The 24,220-nt window shown below is 64.1% G+C and overlaps 3 protein-coding genes across 5 annotated transcripts; 1 reads left to right on the top strand and 2 right to left on the bottom strand.

Annotated features, from left to right (window-relative positions):
* Nucleotides 1-129: 129 nt before the first annotated feature.
* On the top strand, nucleotides 130-5,785 carry LOC136006298 (MAP/microtubule affinity-regulating kinase 4-like; the record flags this gene model as incomplete). The annotated part of the gene is made up of 12 exons (XM_065664336.1): nucleotides 130-387; nucleotides 994-1,113; nucleotides 1,319-1,418; nucleotides 1,605-1,714; nucleotides 1,806-1,959; nucleotides 2,453-2,673; nucleotides 2,974-3,071; nucleotides 3,456-3,526; nucleotides 3,686-3,746; nucleotides 4,560-4,639; nucleotides 5,104-5,148; nucleotides 5,622-5,785. Coding segments are annotated over 12 exons (1,383 nt in total), but the record flags the coding sequence as incomplete, so codon positions are not given.
* A 970-nt stretch (nucleotides 5,786-6,755) lies between these two features.
* On the bottom strand, nucleotides 6,756-11,229 carry CKM (creatine kinase, M-type). The gene is made up of 8 exons (XM_065664335.1): nucleotides 11,137-11,229; nucleotides 10,544-10,744; nucleotides 9,835-9,989; nucleotides 9,484-9,616; nucleotides 8,482-8,653; nucleotides 8,088-8,211; nucleotides 7,578-7,767; nucleotides 6,756-7,194 (listed from the first exon to the last, which is right to left on the bottom strand). The coding sequence occupies exons 2-8, from the start codon at nucleotides 10,734-10,736 to the stop codon at nucleotides 7,016-7,018; spliced, it is 1,146 nt and encodes a 381-aa protein (XP_065520407.1). The 5' UTR covers nucleotides 10,737-10,744; nucleotides 11,137-11,229; the 3' UTR covers nucleotides 6,756-7,015.
* An 827-nt stretch (nucleotides 11,230-12,056) lies between these two features.
* Nucleotides 12,057-24,186, bottom strand: ERCC2 (ERCC excision repair 2, TFIIH core complex helicase subunit). Of its 3 annotated transcripts, XM_065664332.1 has the most exons (23): nucleotides 24,127-24,186; nucleotides 23,935-24,034; nucleotides 23,785-23,862; nucleotides 23,082-23,144; nucleotides 22,893-23,006; nucleotides 22,335-22,445; nucleotides 22,135-22,251; nucleotides 21,623-21,746; nucleotides 21,444-21,540; nucleotides 21,120-21,235; nucleotides 18,521-18,689; nucleotides 17,343-17,461; nucleotides 16,771-16,840; nucleotides 16,415-16,484; nucleotides 16,228-16,329; nucleotides 16,076-16,139; nucleotides 15,681-15,802; nucleotides 15,137-15,229; nucleotides 14,790-14,862; nucleotides 14,511-14,581; nucleotides 14,298-14,441; nucleotides 13,809-13,952; nucleotides 12,057-12,370 (listed from the first exon to the last, which is right to left on the bottom strand). In XM_065664332.1, exons 1-23 carry the CDS (start codon nucleotides 24,129-24,131, stop codon nucleotides 12,278-12,280), a joined length of 2,259 nt encoding a protein of 752 aa, XP_065520404.1. In that variant the 5' UTR covers nucleotides 24,132-24,186; the 3' UTR covers nucleotides 12,057-12,277. The 3 variants fall into 3 exon arrangements, with proteins under 3 accessions (XP_065520404.1, XP_065520405.1, XP_065520406.1); XM_065664333.1 differs by lacking the exons at nucleotides 12,057-12,370; nucleotides 13,809-13,952 and having other exon boundaries at nucleotides 14,354-14,441; nucleotides 15,691-15,802; XM_065664334.1 differs by lacking the exons at nucleotides 12,057-12,370; nucleotides 13,809-13,952; nucleotides 14,298-14,441; ... (1 more) ...; nucleotides 14,790-14,862; nucleotides 15,137-15,229 and having other exon boundaries at nucleotides 15,714-15,802; nucleotides 16,228-16,357.
* Between the last annotated feature and the right edge of the window lie 34 nt (nucleotides 24,187-24,220).

The raw sequence follows: 24,220 nt of genomic DNA, 5'->3' as shown, positions 1-24,220 counted from the left end.
CCCCCATCCCCATGCCTCCCATTCCCCCTGTCCCCCCCATCCCCCCGTCCCCATCCTCCTGTCCCCATCATCCCCATTCCCTTGCCCCCATCCTGGTGCCCCCCCCCCCCCATCCCATCGCCCCCCCCCCCCACCTCGCTGTGCCCCCAGGCTGAGAACCTGCTGCTGGACGCTGAGGCCAACATCAAGATCGCCGACTTTGGCTTCAGCAACGAGTTCCGGCTGGGCTCCAAGCTGGACACGTTCTGCGGCTCCCCCCCGTACGCGGCCCCTGAGCTCTTCCAGGGCAAGAAGTACGATGGCCCCGAGGTGGACATCTGGAGCCTGGGCGTCATCCTCTACACCCTGGTCAGCGGCTCCCTGCCCTTTGACGGCCACAACCTCAAGGTGGGTGCTGGGATGCGGCCGTGCGCAAGATGGATGAGGGGTGTACCACGGAGCCATCCCCACGGCTCCATGGGGATGGGACCGCATCCGACACGGTCCTGTCCATGCAGGAGGTGGTGGTGATGCTGTTGCTGTGGGTCCAGGGCAGGTGGTGCCCACCCCATATCCATCCATGACCACGTTGGATGTGATGGGTACCACGGAGCCATCCCCATGGCTCCTTGGGGGTGGGACCGCATCCGACAAGGCCGTGTCCATGGAGGAGGGGGTGGTGATGCTGTTGCTGTGGGTCCAGGGGAAGTGGTGGCCACCCCATATCCACCCATGGCCACATTGGATGTGATCCCATCCCCGTGTCCATGGAGGAGGTGGTGGCGATGCTGTTGCTGTGGGTCCAGGGGTGGTGGTGCCCACCCCATACACACCCATGGCCACGTTGGATGTGATGGGTACCACAAAGCCAAGGGGTGGTTCTTGTGTCTGTGTCCACGGAGGGGCGATGGTGTCCACCCCATATCCACCCATGGCCACGTTGCACATGGTGCCCATCCCAAACATCACCCTATGGGTGCCACCCACCCCATGTCACCCATGGGTGCCCCACAGGAGCTGCGGGAGCGGGTGCTGCGGGGCAAGTACCGGGTCCCCTTCTACATGTCCACGGACTGTGAGAACATCCTGCGCCGGTTCTTGGTGCTGAACCCGGCCAAGCGCTGCACCCTCGAGGTGGGGGGCACGGTTGGGGGGGGCCCTATGGGGTCTTTGGGGGGGGGGGGGTGGGTTGGGGGGTTCCAATAGGTCCCAGGGGGATCTCGGGGGGGTTCTGAGGGACCTTGGGGGGGTTCCAGTGGGTCCCAGAGGGATCTCGGGGGGTTCCTGGGCTCTTCCCATGGGGGGGTCTGAGCCAGAGCATCCCCGTGTCCCCCCCCAGCAAATCATGAAGGACAAATGGATCAACATCGGCTACGAGGGGGATGAGCTGAAGCCCTACAAGGAGCCGGAGGAGGACTTTGGGGACACCAAGCGCATCGGTGAGACCCCCATTGTCCCCCCATTGTGGGTCCTGGGGTGTCCCCATTGCCCCCCCTTATTGTGGGTCCTGGGGTGTCCCCATTGCCCCCCCCCCATTGCCCCCATTACCCCCTATTGCCCCCCATTGTGGGTCCTGGGGTGTCCCCATCACTCCCATTGCCCCCCATCACCCCCATTGCCTGCAGAGGTGATGGTGGGCATGGGCTACACGCGGGAGGAGATCAAGGACTCCCTCAGCACCCAGAAGTACAACGAGGTGACGGCCACCTACCTCCTGCTGGGCAGGAAGAGTGAGGTGAGCACCCAACGGCACCCAATGGGCACCCATTGGGCACCCATTGGCACCCATTGGGCACCCATTGGCACCCATTGTGTCCCTGCCCCAGGTGGAGGCGGGGGATGCCCGCACCGGCAGCACCTTGTCCTTAGCCCGGGTGCGGGCACCCAACGACGTGGCCAACGGCAAGAGCGGGGCCGGGCACGGCAAGAGCCAGCGCGGCACCGGCACCTACCACCGGCAGCGGCGGCACAGCGACTTCTGTGGGTGCTCCTGTGGGTGCTGTGGGTGCTCCTACGGGTGCTATGGGTGCCCCTGCAGGTCCTGTGGGTGCTCCTATGGGTGCTGTGGGTGCTCCTGCAGGTCCTTTGGGTGCTCCTATGGGTGCTTTGGGTGCTCCTGTAGGTGCTATGGGTGTCCCTACAGCCCAGGGGGGTGCTTTGGGGTGCCCATGGGGGTTGATGGGGTGTCCCTATGGGGTGCCCATGGGGGGTGCTGGGGTGCCCTGTGGGTGCTATGGGGTGCCCATGGGGGGTTGCTGGGGTGTCCCTATGGGTGCTATGGGGTGCCTATGGAGGGTGCTGGGATATCCCTATGGGTGCCATGGATTTGGCACCATGGCGATTGCTATGGTGCCCCGCTATGGGTGCTGGGGGGCACCATAGGGGGTGCTGTGAGGTGCTCTGTGGGTGCTATGGGGTGCTCTATGGGTGCTATGGTGCACCCATGGGTGCTGACACCTCATCCCCCCCATAGGTGGCCCCTCACCGGTGCCGCTTCCCCCCAAGCGCAGCCCCCCCGGCGTGGCGGAGCCGGAGCTGCGGGACGAGCGGGGGGGGCGCAAGGCCAGCAGTGGGGCCATGGGCGGGGGGGGGCGCGGGGTCACCCCCCACCCCTCCAGCCCCATGGTCAGCAGCGCCCACAACCCAAACAAGGCCGAGATCCCCGAGCGGCACAAGGACGGCGCCGGCAACGCCGTGGGTGCTGCGGGCACCTATGGGTGCTGGGGGGTACCTATGGGTGCTGGGGGTGTGCCTGTGGGTGCTGGGGGGGGGTACCTGTGGGTGCGGGGGGGAACCTGTGGGTGCGGGGGGGTACCTGTGGGTGCTGGGAGGTACCTATGGGTGCAGGGGGGGGTACCTATGGGTGCTGAGGGGGAGCCTATTGGTAATGGGGAGCACCTATGGGTGGTGTTGGGGGGATCTATGGGTGATGGGGGGGGGGTCCTGGGGGGGTACCTATGGGTGACACCCTCCCCTCCCGCCCCCCCCCCGCAGCCCAACGTGCCCTCGAGCGTGATGGGGCGGCGCAACACCTACGTGTGCACCGAGCGCCCGGAGCGGGGCCCGCTGCTGCCCAACGGCAAAGAGAACAGGTACGGACCCCCCCCACTTTGTGACCCCCCCGGGACCCCCACCTTGGGACCCTCCCCGTTACCCACAACAGCACCCCCTGTACCCCCCCACTGCTGCCCAATGGCAAAGAGAACAGGTACGGACCCCCCCGGGACCCACCCCTTGGGACCCCCCCTCCTTCGGACCCCTCCTGGACCCCTCCCTTGTGACCCCCTCTTGTGACCCCCCCCGCACCCCCTGTACCCCCCCCACCGGTGCCCAATGGCAGAGAACAGGTACGGACCCCCCCGGGACCCCCTGCCTTGTGGCCCCCACACCCCGGGACCCCCCCCTTGTGACCCCCCCCCCCCCCCCCCCCCATGCTCGTATTTAACACCCCCCCCCCCCGCCCCGTTCTCCTTTAGCTCCGCCCCCGGGCGGGGGCCGCCGCCGTCGCCTTCGAGCCAGAGCCTGGCGGGGGGGGGGCGCCGCGGGCTCGGCGGCGGGGGGGGGGGGGCGGCGGGGGCGCGGGGGGGGGCTCGCGCCTGGCGCGGGGCTCCGCCGCCCGCAGCACGTTCCACGGCGGCCACGTGCGGGACCGGCGCGCGCCCGCGCCCCCCCCCGCCGAGCCCGCGCCGCTGCCGCCCCCCCCCCCCCGGCCGCGCCCGCGCCCCCGGCAGCCTCTTCAGCAAGATCACGTCCAAGCTGAGCCGCAGGTCAGTGGCGCCCCCCCGCGGCACCCGCGGAACAGCACCCACAGCGCCCGTGGACAGCACCCATAGACAGCGCCCATACACACTGCCCATACATACAGCGCCCATAGACAGCACCCATAGATACAGCGCCTATAGACAGCGCCCATAGACAGCGCCCATAGATACAGCACCTATAGACAGCGCCCATAGATACAGCGCCCATAGACAGCACCCATAGATACAGCGCCCATAGACAGCGCCCATAGATACAGCGCCTATAGACAGCGCCCATAGATACAGCACCTATAGACAGCACCCATAGATACAGCGCCTATAGACAGCGCCCATAGACAGCGCCCATAGATACAGCGCCTATAGACAGCGCCCATAGATACAGCACCTATAGACAGCGCCCATAGATACAGCGCCCATAGACACCGCCCATAGATACAGCGCCTATAGACAGCACCCATAGAGACAGCGCCCATGGATAGCACCCATAAACACAGCACCCATAGATACAGCGCCTATAGACAGCGCCCATAGACAGCGCCCATAGATACAGCGCCCATAGACAGCGCCCATAGATACAGCGCCTATAGACAGCGCCCATAGATACAGCGCCTATAGACAGCGCCCATAGATACAGCGCCTATAGACAACACACATAGATATAGCGCCTGTAGACAGCACCCATAGAGACAGCGCCCATGGACGCAGCACCCAGAGCACCACCAGCATCATCTCCATCTCCTCCTCCTCCTCCTCATTCCCATCTCCTCCTGCTCTGCTTCCTCCTCCTCCTCTCCTCCTGCTCCTCCTCTTCTCTTCCAGGGTCACTCTTGACCCCTCCAAGCGCCAGAGCTCCAACCGCTGCGTCTCGGGCCCCCCCTCGGCACCAGGAGCCAAGATCAGTAAGTGCCGGGTGCCACCAATGGCACCAGTGCCACCAATGACACCAGTGTTACCAGTGCCACCAATGGCACCAATGACACCAATGGCACCAGTGCCACCAATGGCACCAATGACATCAATGGCACCAGTGCCACCAATGACACCAATGTTACCAGTGCCACCAATGACACCAATGGCACCAATGACACTGGTGCCACCAATGGCCCCAATGACACCAGTGACACCAATGCCACCAGTGACACCAATGGCACCAGTGCCACCATGGCACCAGTGACACCGGTGCCCTCAGTGCCACCAATGACACCAGTGCCACCAATGGCACCAGTGCCCATCCCAATGCTCCCAGTGCCCCCTTGCTTGGCTCCTCTCCTCTCTCTCTTCCTTCCACCCTTTGCTGCTCGGGGGGTGGGGGGGATTTGGGGTCCCACTCGTGCCCCCCGCCAACGCTCGTTCCCCCCCCCAGGGTCGCAGACGAACCTGAGAGAATCGGGGGACCTGCGCTCACAAGGTGGGTGCTGCCCCCCCCCAAAGGGGTCCCCAGTCCCACCCCTGGGTGCCCCCCAATATGGGTGCCCCCATCACCCCGTGGGTCCCATACCTCACCTCTGGGTGCCCCCCCATATGGGTGGTTATTCCCATTTGTGGGTGCCCTCTCCATTAGTGCCATGTCCCCCCCAGGTGCCCCCCCTCTCCCCATATGGGTGCTCATTTCCCCTATGGGTGACCCCCATGGGTCCTGTATCCCACCCCTGGGTGCCCCCACCATGGGTCCCATATCCCACCTCTGGGTGCCCCCCTCCATGGCTGCTCATTCCCCCTTATGGGTGCCCCCCATAGTCCCATATCCCACCCTTGGGTGCACCCCCCATATGGGTGCCCCCTCCATGGGTCCCATATCCCACCCCTGGGTGCCCCCCCCCCAATATGGGTGCCCCCCATAGGTGCCCCCTCCCATACCCATTCTCGTGCTGCCCCCCCCAGTTGCCATCTACCTTGGGATCAAGCGGAAGCCCCCCCCCGGCTGCCCCGAGGCCCCCGCGCTGTGACCGGGCCGGGCCGGCGCCTCCCGGCCCCGGGGGCCGCTGCTGCTGCTGCCGAGCGCCCGGCGCCTGCCCCTGCCCGGCCTCCAGCTCTAGGGACGCCCCCGTGGGGCCGGGACCCCCCTGCCGTGGGGCTGGGACCCCCCCGTGGGGCTGCGGCTCTGGGCCCCCCCCCCCCCCGTGGTGCAATGGGGCCATAATGGAGCTGGGACCATCCCCCCCCCCACCCCCCATGGGGCTGCACCCGGATGTGGGACCCCCCCTCATGGGTGCTCTGGGGCCATAATGGAGCTGGGACCCCCCCCCATGGATGCTGCATCCCAATGGGGGATGAGGTGGGCCCCCCCCCCCCCATAGGTGCTCTGGGGCCATAATGGAGCTGGGACCCCCACCCATGGGTGCCCCGGCTCCATCCCAGGGGATGCCGCAGCTTTGGGGTCCCCCCCTGCTGCCCCAGGCCTGGGGGGCCCTTGGGGACATTGGGGGGGTCCCAGCTCCAGCTCCCCCCAGGGACCAGCAGCTCCAGCCCTTTGGGGGCCCCCCAGCACCCACCTTTGGGGGGCCCCGCTGTGTCCCCCTCCCTGTACATCTGTAAATAGGGGCCCTGGGCCCCCCCCGTGTACCCCCTGTGTCCCCTCCCCCGTGTTCCCCCCATTTTTAAGTTATTCCTGCCCTGGTCTGGATCCCGAACCCCCAAATAAACATAGGAACCCCCCCAGTGTCTGCAGCACCCATTGGTACACATCAGCACCCATTGGTACCCATCAGCATCCACTGGTACCCATTGGTACCCATCCGCATCCATTGGTACCCATTGGTACCTATCAGCACCCATCAGTACCTGTTGGTACCCATTGCATCCATTGGTACCCATTGGTCCCCATCAGCACCCATCGGTACCCGTTGGTCCCCATCAGCACCCATCGGTACCCATTGGTACCCATCAGCATCAGGACACCCCCAGGGTGCCCCACCTTGTGGTCACCCACGTTTTCTATTCCCCAGCGCCCCCCAAGTGGGTCCCTGTCCTTTGGGTGCCCCTCTACACTGCAGTATTTGGGTGCTGGACACTGGGTCACAGTGGGGACCAGCAGCGTTTATTGAGGCTGGGCCTTGCTGGGTGCTCATGGGTGGGTTTGGGGTGTCCATGGATGGGTTTGGGGCACCCATGGGTGGGCTTGGGGTGCCCATAGGTTGGTTGGTCTGGGACACCCATAGGTGGTGTTGAGCACCCATAGTTGGTGCTGGAGCCGCATAGTTGAGCCTGGGACACCCATTGGTGGCGTTGAGCACCCATGGGCGCTGTTGGAGCCCCACAGGCGGGCACGGGTGCCCTCACTTCTGGGCAGGGATCATGGAGTCGATCGACTGCTTCTGCTCCAGCTTCTTCTCCATCTCCACCATGAGCTTGACCCCGTCCACCACCATCTGCACCTGCTCCACCTCCGAGAAGCCCAAGCGGTCGGCGTTGGAGATGTCAAAGACGGCGCCCACGGCCGCGGTGTCCACCCCACCTGCGCACGGCACCGCACGCGGGTTAACACGGGTCAATGCGCGTGAACATGGGTCAAGGCGTGTTAACACGGGTCAATGCGCGTTAACATGGGTCAATGCGTGTGAACACCGGTCAATGCGTGTTAACACGGGTCAATGCGTGTTAACACTGCTCAATGTGTTAATGTGAGTTAACGCATGTTAGCCCAGGGCACAGCCAGGGCCTCATGGAAGGGTTTGGGCCAGCTCCAACCAAGGGGCAGAGGCACCTTTTGCTAGAGCACATGTGTCCGTATCCCACATCCCGTATCCCATTCCCCATACCCCATATCCCATTCCCCATATCCCATACCCCACACCCCACATCCCCACTCCCGTCCCTGCCGTGCCGATGCTCCCCTACCTGTGCCGCGCTTCTGGAGGCGCAGGCGCGTGAGGATCTCCTCGAACTTCGGATGCTGGCTGAGCTGGGGCAGGCGCACGTGGACGCCGCCGCGCAGCCCCGTGCCCAGGTTGGACGGGCAGGTCAGGATGTAGCCCAGGTGCTCGTTCCACATGAATGGGTGCCCGGCGGCCTTGAAGATCTCCTCGATCTGCGGGCACACGATGGCACCCATGGGGCACACAATGGGGCACACAATAGGACCCAATCGGGCACCCAATGGGGCACCCATGGAGCACCCAATAGGGACACTCAGCATGGGACACCCCACAAGGAACACTAAACAATGGATCCCCAAACCCCCCACATCCCATATCCCATACCCTATACCACATATCCCTTTCCCTATACCCCATATCCCATACCCCACACCCCATTTCCCATACCCCATACCCATATCCCATACCCCACACCCCATATCCCCTATCCCATACCCCATCCCCTATATCCCACCCCCTTGCCCCTTCCCACCTTCTTGAGGCCGACGCAGAAGCGCCGGAACACCTCCTTCATGTTGCCCCCCTTCTCCATGGAGATGACGCGCAGGTGATCCTCCTCGTTCACCCACACCAGGAAGGTCTTGTTGTCATTGTGCCTATGGGGCACAGCACACACCTCAGCCCCAGTGCATGAGGCCAATGGGGCCATTGAACCCCTTTAGATGGAGTCCCCAAAGCATGGGTGCCAATGGAGCCACTGAACCCAATCCATGGGTGCCCCCCATGGTCCCTGCTCTATGGGTGCCCACTGAACCCAACCCATGGGCGCCTATTGAACCTAACCCATGGGTGCCCATTGAACCTAACCCATGGGCACCCATTGAACCCCACCCACGGGTGCCCCCTCAATCCGGTCCCCCCCGCACCAGATGCCGCGCGCATCGGGCCAGTCGCGGGCCATGCCCGAGGCGAGCAGCAGCGGGGACACGGGTTTGTCAAACAGGAAGTGGTCATCGATGAGCTGCTGCTGCTCCTGCTCCGTCATGGCGCGCAGCGGGTAGTACCGGCCCCGGAACTCCCCCTCCAGGCTGTTGAGCGCTGCAGGACACAGAGTCAAGCAGACACAGGCGGATGGGCAGGCCACGCCCACGTTGAGCCAAGCCACGCCCTCATTGAGCCAAGCCACTCCCACATTGAATCAAGCCACGCCCACGTTGAATCAAGCCACTCCCACATTGAGACAAACCACGCCCACATTGAGCCAAGCCACGCCCACATTGAGCCAAGCCACTCCCACATGGAGCCATGCCGCGCCCACACGGAGTCAAACCTCATGCATACTGACACAAGCCACGCCCACAAGGGGACAAGACATGCCCACAAGCAGGGAAGCCACGCCCACACAGAGGCACATGGAGACAAACCACTCCCACATGCGAACAGACCACGCCCACAGAGAGCCAAGCCCCGCCCACATGGAGACAATCCCCTCCCCCCACTGAGTCAAACCACACCCCCGACCAGCAGCATCGGCTGGCTCGATAGGCACAAGCTACGCCCCATTGTACGCAGGCCACGCCCCCATGCAGCCAAAGAGCAAGTCCCAAGTACAAGCCACGTCCCTTACATGTAAACCACACCCCCCCTTATACATAAGCCACGCCCACTTTGCACACAACCCAGCCTCTTTTCACCAAACTATGCCCTCTTAACCAGTAAGCTCCTCCCCTATAAGCCACTCCCCTTGGCCTTAACCACGCCTTCCTTATCCATAAGCCCCGCCCCTTACCAACCCCCCTCCCCTTTAGCATTAAGCTGAGCCCCTTATTCATAACAGCACCCCAATATGCACAAGGCACGCCCCTTATAAATAAACCACGCCCCTTACCCGCAAACCACGCCCCTTGGCGATAAGCCCCGCCCCTCACCTTTGACCGACAGCTTCTCGATGGCGCGGCGCTCGCCGCGGCTGCAGTGGGGGGGCAGCGAGTAGCCGCGGATGCTGCGGCCCGTCCGCACGCGGCTGCTGAGCACGTACTTGGGGTCCAGGTCCTCCCCGCCCTGCCCCACAGCGCCCGTCAGACCCACATCGGGCCCGGCCCCACGCACTGCCCCATAGAGACACACCCATAGACCCACACATACCCCCTATAACCTCCCCAGACCCCCTAACCCCACCCCCCCCAGCCCCAAACATCCCCGCTGTCCCCTGGACCCCCAATCCCTAAGGGGACCCCCAATGACTCCTAGCCCCACAGCCCCCCAATCCCCCCCCCCACCTTGAGGTTCTCGTGGTTGAGGTCGGTGCGGTGCTTGTCGGTGGGTTTGTAGCCGCCGTGGCGGTCCTGGATCACCGGATCAAAGAGCTCCTTGAACACCTCGTACGATTCCTCGTCCCCCGCCACGCAGCCCACGGTCATGATGAACGGGTGGCCTGCGGGCAACGGAGCAGAGGTACCGGGATGGGCACTAGGAGCCAGTACGGCAGAGGGATGGGCACTAGGACCCAGTGTGGCACCGGGACGGCCACTAAGACCCGGTGTGGCACCGGGACGGGCACTAGGACCCAGTGTGGCACAGGGACGGGGCACTAAGACCCAGTGTGGCACCGGGATGGGCACTAGGACCCAGTGTAGCACCGGGACGGCCACTAAGACCCGGTGTGGCACCGGGACGGGCACTAGGACCCAGTGTGGCACAGGGACGGGGCACTAAGACCCAGTGCGGCACCGGGACGGGCACTAGGACCCAGTGTGGCACCGGGATGGGCACTAGGACCCAGTGTGGCACCGGGACGGGCACTAGGACCCAGTGTGGCACCGGGATGGGCACTAGGACCCAGTGCGGCACCGGGACGGGCACTAAGACCCAGTGTAGCCCCAGGATGGGGCGCTAGGACCCAGTGCGGCACCGGGACAGGCACCAGGACCCAGTCAGTGAGGGCAGTGATGCTCCCACCGACACTGGGACCCCAGCGGTGCCACCCACCGGGGTTGTCGACGCCGGTCTGGATGACATCGTCCAGGGTGAAGCCGCTGGGGGTCTCCTTCTCCCGCAGGCGCTGGTAGAGAGCCGGGGTCAGCACCTTGGCCATGTGGTTGTTGTGCTTGGAGAGGTCGGGGAACTCCTCCTCGGCCGAGAACTTGAGCTTGTACTTGTTGTGGGTGTTGCTGAACGGCATCGCGGCGGCTGCGGGGCGAGGCGGCGGCCATGGGGCAAGCGGGGCCAACGGCTCAGCACCATGGGGTGCAATGGGGCAGCGCCGCCGCGGCCCGGCGCTAGGACCCGGGGGGCTCCCGAGAGCCCGCTCCCGGGGAGGGGCTTAGCGCTGTGGGCGTGGCCACACTGGGAAGGGGCTGGGCTTGCCCTAATGGGCGTGGTCTCCATGTAGGGGGCGTGGCCGGGGTTATTTATGGGGGGGGGGGGGGCGCCGGGAGCGATCCCGGTCCTGGGGGGTTCCGGTGGTACCGGGGGCTCCGGTCCCGGTTGGTGTCAACGGAGGGGCCGGGGCCGGGGTCCATGGGGGGGTGCCGGGGGGGGGTGTCCATGCGGGGGGTCGGTCCCGGTGTGTCCGGGGTTACCTTGAGCGGCGCGGGCGGCGCGGGTCGGGTCGGGCCGGTACCGGGGGGGCGCAGGCGGCGGCAGCGGCTCCCGGCCCGGCTCTTATGGGCACCCCCAGCCCCTCCCAGCGCGGGGGGTCCCGGGGGGGGACTCCGGACCGGGCGCTGCCGCCGCTGCCCGAGGGCACCGCGAGATTCCCCCCCCCGGGACCCCCCACCCCCTGGAGCCGCCCCCTCCGGTGTCCGGTGTCCGGTGGGCGCCGGGCCCGGCACCTGCCACAGGGACCCCTCTGGTGACCCCCATCGATGGGGGGGGCCAACCACATGGGGACCCCAATATAGGGTGATGGGGGGGGGGGTGTCACCCAGCTATTTGGGTGTTGGGAAAGGGGGGACCCAGATATGGGGGGGGCACCCACATATGGGGTGCTGGGGAGCACTCAGCTATGGGGGGAGCACCAGGATATGGGGGGGTAGACTCATATAGGGGAGGGCATCCAGATATGGAGGTGCTGGGGGTGCAGGACTCCCCTGTGGGGTGCTGGGAAGGGGGGCAGAACCTGGTTATGGGGCACTAGGGGTGCAGGTCCCCCCTATGGGGCGCTGTGGGTTGGGGGCACCGGGGGGGTCACAGATCCGCTGGCTCAGGGCAATTCAAGCCCCCCCCACCACCCCCCCCAGGTATTTTTAGGCCTGATCCGGTTACAGCCAGATCCAATGTCGGGGGCGGGGTGGGGGAGTGTGGGGCCAGTGGGGGGCCTCGGATGGGCGACAAGCAGGGGGCACCCATGGGTGGAGGCAGTACCCATAGAGACCCCCCCAAACCCTCCCAGCACCCATTGGAGGTGGCCTGAAGTGGGATGGGAGAACCCCGATTGTGTGGGGCAGGGGTGACCTTGGCCTTGGGGGGGGTCCCAGCAGTGACTTGGAGGGTGCAGCCATGGGGGGGGCGCCTTGGTTTATTGGGGGTTGTACAAAAATGGGGGGGGGGTCCTAGATCCCACCTTGAGTACAGGGAGGGATCTGGACGACCCCCCCCCCCCAAGGCGTTGGGGGGATCCAAGTCCCCCCCATAGCACATCAAGGGGGGGTCTTGGTCCCCCTGAGGATGTGTGTGGGGGGTCCAGGTCCCCCCCATGGGTGCTGGGGGTGCCGGGGGGGGTCAGAGCTGCTGCACCCCCTGCTCCAGGCGCTGCAGAACCTCCTGGGACTGGAGCTGCTCCACGGTGAGCAGGGACAGACCCAGCTGGTCCTCCTGGGGGGGGCACGGACACGCGTGTGACACGTGTGTGACATGTATGTGACACATATGTGATGTGTGTGACACGTATGTGACGTGATGTGACACATATGTGACATATATGACATGTATGTGACACATGTGATGTATGACATGCATGTGACGTGTGTGACGTACGTGACGCATATGAGACATGTATGTGATGTACGTGACATGTATGAGACATGTATGTGACACATGTGTGATGTGTGTGATGCATGTGACACGTATGTGACATGACATATATGTGACATGTATCTGACATGCGTGATGTATGTAACATGCGTGACTGCCATGTGCAGTATATTAGCAGTACCATAGGGGTGCTGGGGGGATACCATGTGGGTACCATGTGGGTCCTGGGCTGTACCATGTTGCCCAGGGGGGTGGTGCGGTATCTGCAGGAGGAGCTGGGCCAAGGTGCCACAGGGGTAGCACAGAGGTGCCAGGCTGTACCATGGGGGTGCTGGTCTGTACCATGGGGCTACCATGGGTGTGCTGGGCTGTACCATCGGGCTACCATGGGCATGCTGGGCTGTACCATGGGGTTACCATAGCGGTACCATAGGGGTGCTGGGCTGTACCATGGGGTTACCATGGGGGTGCTGGGCTGTACCATGGGGCTACCTACCATGGGGGTGCTGGGCTGTACCATGGGGATACCATGGGGGTGCTGGGCTGTACCATGGGGTTACCTACCATGGGGGTGCTGGGCTGTACCATGGGGTTACCTATCATGGGGGTGCTGGGCTGTACCATGGGGTTACCATAGGGGTGCTGGTCTGTACCACGGGGTTACCATGGGGGTGCTGGGCTGTACCATGGGTTTATCATAGGGCTGTTGGCCTGTACCATAGGGTTACCATGGGGGTGCTGGACTGTACCATAGGGTTACCATGGGGGTGCTGGGCTGTACCATGGGGTTACCATGGGGGTGCTGGGCTGTACCATGGGGTTACCTACCATGGGGGTGCTGGGCTGTACCATGGGGTTACCATAGAGGTACCATGGGGGTGCTGGGCTGTACCACGGGGTTACCATGGGGGTGCTGGGCTGTACCATGGGGTTACCATGGGGGTGCTGGGCTGTACCACGGGGTTACCATGGGGGTGCTGGACTGTACCATAGGGTTACCATGGGGGTGCTGGGCTGTACCATGGGGTTACCATGGGGGTGCTGGGCTGTACCATGGGGTTACCTACCATGGGGGTGCTGGGCTGTACCATGGGGTTACCATAGAGGTACCATGGGGGTGCTGGGCTGTACCACGGGGTTACCATGGGGGTGCTGGGCTGTACCATGGGGTTACCATGGGGGTGCTGGGCTGTACCATGGGGTTACCATGGGGGTGCTGGGCTGTACCATGGGGTTACCATGGGGGTGCTGGGCTGTACCATGCTGCTGGGGCGGGTACCTGGCGGAAGGGCTGGGCCATGGCACGCAGGAATCCCTTCGCCACCTGCACGGCCTCGTCCACCGTGAGGTTGAGGCTGGAATCTGGGATCCGCTCCTGGATCCAGCGGGGGAGCTTCCCGCGGCGGTCGGGGCGCGCGTAGCGCTGGGGGGGGTGGACCCAGCGCAGCTGAGCCACAGCGACCCACAGAGAACCATAGAGACCCACAGAGAACCATAGAGAGCCATAGAGAGCCATAGAGAGAGACCCACAGTGACCCATAGAGACCCACAGCAACCCACGGCGACCCACAGAGACCCACGATGACCCATAGAGACCCATAGTGACCCACAGCAACACACAGCAACCCACAGAGACCCATAGTGACCCGTACTGACCCACAGCGCCCCACAGTGACCCATTGTGACCCACAGCGACACACAGTGACCCTAGTGACCCATAGCAACCCACAGTGCCGCACAGTGACCCACAGCGCCCACCTGGCCCTACCTTGTCAGCAAACACCATGATGCCGTAGTCGCTCTTGCCCCGCAGCGCCCGCCCCACACACTGGGCCGCATGGCGCATGGCGTCGAAGGCCAGGAACTCATTCTCCCGCAGCTGGAACCGATCCCGCAGGAACTCCAGGCGTGCCTGGGGGAGGCACATGTGGGGCTGTCCCATAGTGGGACCCACAGCGCCCCCCCCCCCCCCCCCACTCACCTTGAGGATGCGGCTCTGGGTGTACACATAGGGCACCCCGAACATGATCACGGCGCGGCCATAGTGGTGCACTTGGGGGGCAGGAGATGCGGGGGGTGCGTGGCTGGGGTGCTCCAGTACCCCCGTCCCCATGGTGGCCCACATCTGCCCCACATCTCCCCACATCTCTCCCATATCTGCCCCACATCTCTCCACATCTGCCCCATCTCCTCACATCTGCCCCACGTCTGCCCCACATCTCCCCACATCTGCCCCCCATCTCCCCACATCCCTTCTCACCAAAGTCGACCCCTTCAGACACCTTCCCTCGTGCCACTGAAAGCAGAACAGCCCCACGGCCGCATTCACAGGCCTGCAGGAGCCGTGGGTCAATGGGGGGCAATAAGGGTCAATGGGAGGCAATGAGGGGCAATAGGGACAATGGGGCAATGGGGGGCAATGGGATCACGGGGGCAATGGGGGGGCAATGGGTAGCAATGGGGGTCAATTGGATCAATGGGGATTAGGGGGCAATGGGGGTCAATGGGGAACAATGGGGGCAGTGGGGGCAATGGGGGTCAATGGGGGGTTAATGAGGTCAATGGGGGGGCAATGGGATCAATGGGGAACCGCTGCCCCCCCCGCACCTCCTGGTACTTCTCCAGGGCCATGCTGGTCTCGGCCCCATCCTGGGTCTCGATGAAAATGAGTTTGTTCCGTTGGATGTTCTCCAGGATGCCCTGGGGTGGGCAATGGGGGTCAATGGGGTCCATGGGGGTGAATGGGGTCAATGGGGACACCATGGGGACTCAATGGGGACCCAGTGGGGTTCAATGGGGCCCAATGGGGTTCAATGGGGTTCAATGAGGACCAATGGGGTTCAATGGGGACCCAATGGGGGTCAATGGGGACCCAGTGGGGGTCAATGAGGTTCAATGGGGCCCAATGGGGTCAATGGGGACCCAATGGGGTTCAATGGGGTTCAATGTGGACCAATGGGGTCAATGGGGACCCAGTGGGGTCCAATGGGGACCAATGGGGTCCATGGGGTTCCAATGAGGTTCAATAGGGACCAATGGGGTCAATGGGGACCCAATGGGGTTCAATGGGGACCCAATGGGGCCCAAGGGGGTCAATGGGGACCAACAGGGTTCAATGAGGCCCAGTGGGGTCAGTGGGGTCCCTGCTCACCTGCTCGTACCAGGCGGCCACGGTGCTCTCCAGGTACTGGTAACTGGTGAAGAAGGCGACGATGCCGTCGGGGACCACAGCCGAGAGCTCCAGGAGGAGGTTACCCAGGTTCCGGATCACCGCTGGGGGCGATGTGGGGCAGGGGGAGCTGTGGGGCAGCCCCAGCCCCAGGACCCTGCCCCCTTTCCCCACCAGCCGCATAGCTCCGAGCACGGCAGCCCCATAACTGTGCCCATGAGCTCCCCAGCCCCAGAACCATGCCCCCAGCCCCATAACCATGCCCCCAGCCCCATGACCTTGTCCCCAGCCCCATATCCCCAGCCCCATAACCATGCGCCATAACCATACTCCCAGCTCCATAACCATGCCCCCCCCACCCCACAGCTGCCCCATACCAATGTCCTCCCGCGTCTCAAACTTGGAGGTGATGGCAACCTGGTCATTGCCGCGCCCCACGATCTATGGGGCAGGACACACACACTGGTGACACCAGGACAATAGGACCGCCCCTTCCACCCCAGCCCCACAAGTGCCCCCCCCATCTCACCATGGGGCAGAGGCAGGTCCGGGCCAGTGTCATGCTGAACGTCGCCATGGTAACGGGGCGGAAATCCAGGATTTTGGGATACATGTCCAGTGGGGAGAGAGTCTGGGGGGGACGGGGTTATGGGGCAGTGCTGTGGGGCAGGGCTGTGGGGCAGTGCTATGGGGCAGTGCTGTGGGGCTGGGCTCACCCCTGAGGTGATGATGACGGACTGGAAGCGCTCAAAGATGGGTTTGATGGCGATGGAGGCGTCGAGACAGCTGGGGGGGGCAGGTGAACAATGAACCCCCATACCCCACATCCCATACCCCATATCCCATTCCCCATACCCCATATCCTATATCCCATACCCCATATCCCATATCCCATACCCCATATCCCATACCCCATATCCCCTATCCCATACCCCATACCCCATATCCCCTATCCCATACCCCATATCCCATACCCCATATCCCATACCCCATATCCCACACCCCATACCCCACACCCCATACCTCACACCCCACACCCCATACCTCACACCCCACATGTCCCATGTCCCACCTGAAGTGCAGGACGGGGTTGCTGATGGTTGGGGTCCGGTCATCGAAGGGCTCGATGATGATGGTGAAGCCTGGGGGGGTGGTCACAGCACCCATGGGTGCTCTGCATCATATCCCAAATCTATACCTATATCCCTTATCTATATCCCATATCCATATCTCCTACCCCTTATTCCGTAATATCCCATACCCCATACTCCATATCCCATACCCCTTATCCCGCAATATCCCATACCCCATATCCCATAACCAATATCCCATAATATCCCATCATATCCCACCATATCCCATATCCATATCCCATATCCATATCCCATATCCATATCCCATCCTATCCCATATCTCTATCCCATATCCATATCCCTATCCCATATCCATATCCATATCCCTATCCCATATCCCAATCCCATATCCATATCCCTATCCCATATCCCATATCCATATCCCTATCCCATATCCCTACCCATATCCCTATCCCATATCCCAATCCCATATCCATATCCCTATCCCATATCCCAATCCCATATCCCTATCCCATATCCATCCCCCACGGTACACCCCTCCCAGCCCCACCTTTGGAGTAGGTGCTCACGAGGGAGCCGAAGTTGGCCACGAGCGTGATGGGGGTGAACTCGGAGACATCCAGGACCTCCAGGGTACGGAGCAGGGAGCGGAGCCGCTCTGAGCAGAACCTGCGGGGGCACGGGAGAGGGACACAGGGATAGGGATGTGGATATGGGATAGGGATAGGGACATGGATATGGGATAGGGACATGGATATGGGATAGGGTCATGGATATGGGGATAGGGACACAGGGATATGGGATAGGGACATGGGGAAATGGGACATGGGTATGGGATAGGGACATGGATACGGGATAAGGACACAGAAATATGGGACAGGATATGAAACATGGACACATGGATATGGGACATGCATATGAGATACGGGACATGGGATATGGACGTGGGTATGGGATATGGGATTAGGGACATGGGACATAGGAACACATGAGAGATGGACATGGTATACGGGATATAGCACATGGGATATAGACATGGGGACACATGGGACACATGGGATACATGGGATAGATGGGACATGGGATATATGGGACACACGGGATATATGGGATACATGGGACACGTGGGACACACGTGGGACACACGTGGGATATATGGGATACATGGGACACGTGGGACACACGTGGGACACACGTGGGATATATGGGACACACGGGACACGTGGGATACATGGGACATGGGGGGACATGTGGGATATATGGGATACATGGGACATGTGGGACATGTGGGATACACGGGACACGTGGGATACACGGGACATGGGGGGACATGTGGGATATATGGGATACATGGGACATGTGGGACACGTGGGATACACGGGACATGGGGGGACATGTGGGATATATGGGATACATGGGACACGTGGGACACACGGGACATGGGGGGACATGTGGGATATATGGGATACATGGGACACGTGGGACACACGTGGGACACACGTGGGATATATGGGATACATGGGACATGTGGGACATGTGGGATACACGGGACACGTGGGATACACGGGACATGGGGGGACATGTGGAATATATGGGATACATGGGACATGTGGGATACACGGGACACGTGGGGGACACGTGGGGGACACGTGGGGGACACGTGGGGGACACGTGGGGGACACGTGGGGGACACGTGGGGCACGCGCGGGCCCGGCAGGGGGCGCTCACCGCAGGGGCCGCGCCTCGATGCACGCGAGCAGCCGCAGGTCGCGCAGGAACGCGGGGGCGCTCTCCTGGCGCAGGGGCCCCCCCCGCAGGCGCGTGCGCAGGAAGCCCAGGAAGCGGCGCAGGAAGCCCAGGAAGTGGCGCGCGGAGCGGATGGAGCCCGGGAGCGCCTCTGGCGGCGGCACCGGGAACAGCGGGGTCAGGGGGCAACGGGAGAGGGGTCAGGGGGCAACGGGAGCGGGGTCAGGGGGGAACGGGAATGGGGTCAGGGGGGAACGGGAATGGGGTCAGGGGGCAACGGGAATGGGGTCAGGGGGGAACGGGAATGGGGTCAGGGGGCAACGGGAGAGGGGTCAGGGGGGAACGGGAGAGGGGTCAGGGGGAACGGGAATGGGGTCAGGGGGGAACGGGAATGGGGTCAGGGGGGAACGGGAGCGGGGTCAGGGGGGAACGGGAGCGGGGTCAGGGGGGAACGGGAATGGGGTCAGGGGGGAACGGGAGCGGGGTCAGGGGGAACGGGAATGGGGTCAGGGGGAACGGGAGCGGGGTCAGGGGGGAACGGGAGCGGGGTCAGGGGGGAACGGGAATGGGGTCAGGGGGGAACGGGAATGGGGTCAGGGGGCAACGGGAGCGGGGTCAGGGGGGAACGGGAGCGGGGTCAGGGGGGAACGGGAGCGGGGTCAGGGGGGAACGGGAATGGGGTCAGGGGGGAACGGGAGCGGGGTCAGGGGGGAACGGGAGCGGGGTCAGGGGGGAACGGGAATGGGGTCAGGGGGGAACGGGAGCGGGGTCAGGGGGAACGGGAATGGGGTCAGGGGGCAACGGGAATGGGGTCAGGGGGCAACGGGAGCGGGGTCAGGGGGCAACGGGAGAGGGGTCAGGGGGGAACGGGAGCGGGGTCAGGGGGGAACGGGAGCGGGGTCAGGGGGCAACGGGAGAGGGGTCAGGGGGGAACGGGAATGGGGTCAGGGGGGAACGGGAGCGGGGTCAGGGGGGAACGGGAGCGGGGTCAGGGGGGAACGGGAATGGGGTCAGGGGGGAACGGGAATGGGGTCAGGGGGCAACGGGAATGGGGTCAGGGGGGAACGGGAATGGGGTCAGGGGGGAACGGGAATGGGGTCAGGGGGGAACGGGAGCGGGGTCAGGGGGCAACGGGAATGGGGTCAGGGGGGAACGGGAGCGGGGTCAGGGGGCAACGGGAATGGGGTCAGGGGGGAACGGGAGCGGGGTCAGGGGGCAACGGGAATGGGGTCAGGGGGGAACGGGAGCGGGGTCAGGGGGGAACGGGAGCGGGGTCAGGGGGGAACGGGAATGGGGTCAGGGGGGAACGGGAATGGGGTCAGGGGGGAACGGGAGAGGGGTCAGGGGGGAACGGGAATGGGGTCAGGGGGGAACGGGAGCGGGGTCAGGGGGGAACGGGAATGGGGTCAGGGGGGAACGGGAGCGGGGTCAGGGGGGAACGGGAATGGGGTCAGGGGGCAACGGGAATGGGGTCAGGGGGGAACGGGAGAGGGGTCAGGGGGGAACGGGAATGGGGTCAGGGGGGAACGGGAGCGGGGTCAGGGGGCAACGGGAATGGGGTCAGGGGGGAACGGGAATGGGGTCAGGGGGGAACGGGAATGGGGTCAGGGGGGAACGGGAGCGGGGTCAGGGGGGAACGGGAATGGGGTCAGGGGGGAACGGGAGAGGGGTCAGGGGGAACGGGAATGGGGTCAGGGGGGAACGGGAATGGGGTCAGGGGGAACGGGAATGGGGTCAGGGGGAACGGGAATGGGGTCAGGGGGGAACGGGAATGGGGTCAGGGGGAACGGGAGCGGGGTCAGGGGGGAACGGGAGCGGGGTCAGGGGGGAACGGGAGCGGGGTCAGGGGGGAACGGGAATGGGGTCAGGGGGAACGGGAGCGGGGTCAGGGGGAACGGGAGCGGGGTCAGGGGGGAACGGGAATGGGGTCAGGGGGGAACGGGAGCGGGGTCAGGGGGGAACGGGAGCGGGGTCAGGGGGGAACGGGAATGGGGTCAGGGGGGAACGGGAGCGGGGTCAGGGGGCAATGGGAGCGGGGTCAGGGGCACCGGGAATACCGAGAACGGGGGGAGAATGGGATCAGGGGCACCAGGAATTGGATTGGGGGCACCGGGAATACCAGGAGTGGGGTCAGGGGCACCGGGAATACCGAGAATGGGGGGGGGAATGGGGTCAGAGGCTCCAGGAACAGCGGGAATGATGGGGTCAGGGGCACCGGGAACACCGGGAATGGGGGGAAATGGGATGAAGGGCACTGGGAGTGCCTCGGGATTGAATGGGAGTACCGGGTGTCTATGCGGTGCTCTGGGTCACTATGGGTGGGTGCTATGTGTGGGTGTCTATGGGTGCTATGGGTCACTATGGGTGGGTGCTTTGGATGGGTGTCTATAGGTGCTATGGGTCACTATGGGTGGTGTCTGTGGGTGCTATAGAGTGCTATGGGTCACTAAGGGTATTATGTGGGTTCTGTGGGGTGTCTATGGGTGCTAGAGGGTGCTAGGGGCGCCATGGGTCACTATGGGTGCTATAGGGTGCTACGGGGTGTCTATGGGCGCTATAGGGTGCCATGGGGCTGTGGTACCTGTGGGCACGTCCTCGGGCAGCAGAGGCCCCCCCTGGCTGAGCTCGGGATCCCGCAGCCCCTGCACGAGGCGCCTGTACTCCTGCGCCAGGCGGGCCTCATCCACCTGCTGCAGCCTGGGGGGGCACCCATAGGGCTGAGGGGGAACCCATGGGTGGGGGGGCCCCCAGATGGGCTGGTTGGGGGGGGGGGATAGGGTGACCCCAAGGGGATGGGGGGACCCAAAGGTGGGGGTACCCACTTAGGGCTGGCTGGGAGCCACCCATGGAGCCGGGCACACCCTTGGGTGCCGGGGTCGGGGGGGGTGCATGGGGGTGCCCCCACCTCTGCACCGCCTCCTGCAGCGCTGCCAGGTTGCTCTGGCACCGGTCGAGCGTGCGGCGTGTGATGGTGACCCCCATGGCGTTGATGCAGACGTTGTCTATGGGGTGGGGGGGGGACGGTCGCTGTCACCCATGGTGGGGGGCACCCAAAGGCCCCCCCGACCCTTCCCTCCCCCTCACCGATGTTGTGTGCCTCATCGAACACCACCACTGCCCTGCGGGCCAGCTCCTTGGAGACGGCATCGGCTACCTTGGGGTCCAGCAGGTAGTGGTAGCTGTAAACCACGGCGTTGGCATGCAGGATCTGTGGGGCAGAGCATGGGGGCACTTGGGGGGCACCCAGCACCCCCCCCGCCCTGACACCCCTTCCATAGCGCCCCATAGCCCTCCACAGTGCCCCAAAGCCCCCCATAGCCCCTATAGCACTACATAACCCCCCACTGCAGCTGAGCCCCCATAGCGCCTGAGAGCCCCCATAGCACCCCATAGCCCCCATAGTGCCCCACAGCACCCCATAGCCCCCACAGCACCCCATAGCCCCCATAGCCCCCGTAGCACCCCATAGCCCCCCATTGCACCCTAGAGCCCCCATAGAGCCCCATAGCCCCCATAGCGCTCCATAGGCCCCGCAGCACCCCACAGACCCCACAGCACCCCATAGACCCCACAGCACCCCATAGCGCCCTACGTACCGAGTAGCGGGCAAGGAAATAGGGGCACCAGCCGCGGCGGCGGCCCAGGGCGCGCAGCTCATCCAGGTTGTAGATGCCGTGGGGCAGGGGCACGGAGCGTCCGTGGGTGTCCCAGTCCTGGGTGGGGGGGGTGCAGCGAGGGGCGGTTGGGGGCACCCATGGGTGCTGGGGATGGACCCCTGGGGGCTGCCCCCCCCTACCTCATAGAAGTTGCAGAGGGGCCGGGAGCCATCGCTCTGGGCCCGCACGTGCGGTGCCGTCAGGGCCATGCAGCGGCTGTCGACGTCCTTCCCATAGCGCAGCGCTGAGACCTGCGGATCCCGATGGATCCCAGGGGATCCCGATGGATCCCAGGGGATCCCAACAGATCCCATTGGGTCCCGATGGATCCCATTGGAACCCAACAGAAACCCATTGGATCCCAACAGAAACCCATTGGATCCCAATGGATCCTGTTGGATTCCAACAGATCCCATTGGAACCCAATGGAAACCCATTGGATCCCAACAGATTCTTACAGATCCAGCTGGATCCCAATTGGATTCCATTGGATCCCATCAGATCCCGACAGATCCGCACAGACGCCATTGGATCCCAACGGAAACCCATTGGATCCCAGCAGATCCCGACAGATCCAGCTGGGTCCCAATCGGACCCCGATGGATCCCAGCAGATCCCGACAGATCCGCGCAGACTCCATTGGATCCCAACGGAAACCCATTGGATCCTGTTGGATCGCCTCGGATCCTGGCGCTCACCTCCGGGTGGATGCACAGGTTCTTCCTGGAGCTCAGCGCCAGCCCCAGGAACGGCAGCTTCTCCCCCAGCTCCTTCTCGTAGCAATCCAGGAGCTTCCGCAGCTCCTCCACCACCTGGCCCGGAGCCATCCCATGGGATCCCGGAGCCGCTCCCCGCGCGCCCCGGGCCCTCTCCACCCCCGCTCCCACCTTCTCGATCTCCGGCACCGTGCGGGAGCAGTAAATGAGCTTGGTGACGTCCGACGGCCGCGCCTGCGGGAGGGGACACGGGGCTGGGACCCATTGGATTCATTGGGAATTGCTGGAAACCACTGGGAATTCCTGGGACCCATTGGGAATCGCTGGGACCCATTGGGAATCGCTGGGACCCATTGGGAATCGCTGGGACCCATTGGGAACCAAACACTGGGACCCACTGGGAATCACTGGGACCCATTGGGAGTCGCTGGGACCCATTGGGAACCAAACACTGGGACCCACTGGGAATCACTGGGACCCATTGGGAATCGCTGGGACCCATTGGGAACCAAACACTGGGATCCACTGGGAATCACTGGGACCCATTGGGAGTCGCTGGGACCCATTGGGAACCAAACACTGGGACCCACTGGGAATCACTGGGACCCATTGGGAGTCGCTGGGACCCATTGGGAACTGCTGGGATTCACTGGGAACCACTGGGACCCATTGGGAATTGCTGGGAACCACTGGGATCCATTGGGAGTTGCTGAGATCCATTGGGAATTGCTGGGATTCACTGGGAAACACTGGCACCCATTGGGAATTGCTGGGACCCATTGGAATCATGGAACTTCTTGGGACTTGCGGCAATGAATTGGAATCGCCGGGATCCCCTGGGAATGGCTGGGACCCGTCGGACTCCGCTGCTCACCCGCTGGTAGGCGACGATGAGGGCGAGCAGCGACACCGTCTTCCCGGTCCCCGACGGCATCTCCAGCACCCCGTGGCCCTGCCGGAGCCGCCGCGTTACCGGATCCCCCCGGATCCCCCCCCCAGGGCTCCCACCGCCCCCCCCCCCAACCTTGGCGTCCAGCGTCCGCTTGAGCTCCAGCATGTAGGAGAACTGCTCGGGGTAGATGTAGTCATAGGGGAAGGGCACCAGGAGCCCGTCCACGTTGAGCCTGCGGAGCCGCCGTTACCGGGGGGGGGCCGGGATCCATCGGGATCCATCGGGATCCATCGGGACCCCCCCCCCCATGGCCCCGCCGCTCACTTCATGGCTCCCGCCGCTCCGCTCGCACCGACGCCCCGCCCCTCGCAGGCACCACCTCGGTCCGCTCCTCCGCCCATTGGCCAGTGCGCACCGC

The sequence above is a fragment of the Lathamus discolor genome, unplaced genomic scaffold (assembly GCF_037157495.1).
Source record: "Lathamus discolor isolate bLatDis1 unplaced genomic scaffold, bLatDis1.hap1 Scaffold_144, whole genome shotgun sequence".
Lineage (NCBI taxonomy): Eukaryota > Metazoa > Chordata > Aves > Psittaciformes > Psittacidae > Lathamus > Lathamus discolor.
Note: the sequence above shows the minus strand (reverse complement) of the source record. Positions and strands in the feature narration are given on the sequence as shown.

Bases quoted from the DNA above. Each gene is read 5' to 3' on its own strand.
- CKM (XM_065664335.1), bottom strand. From the start codon at position 10,736: ATGCCGTTCAGCAACACCCACAACAAGTACAAGCTCAAGTTCTCGGCC. The intron at 8,212-8,481 runs GTGCGGGGGGGA...TGTGCCCCATAG, and splicing joins CCCGATGCGCGCGGCATCTG to GCACAATGACAACAAGACCT. The intron at 7,768-8,087 runs GTGGGAAGGGGC...GTGTGCCCGCAG, and splicing joins TCTGCGTCGGCCTCAAGAAG to ATCGAGGAGATCTTCAAGGC.
- ERCC2 (XM_065664332.1), bottom strand. The intron at 22,252-22,334 runs GTAGGGGGGGGC...CCCCCCACCCAG, and splicing joins CCCTCTGCAACTTCTATGAG to GACTGGGACACCCACGGACG. The intron at 21,747-22,134 runs GTACGTAGGGCG...TCTGCCCCACAG, and splicing joins ATTTCCTTGCCCGCTACTCG to ATCCTGCATGCCAACGCCGT.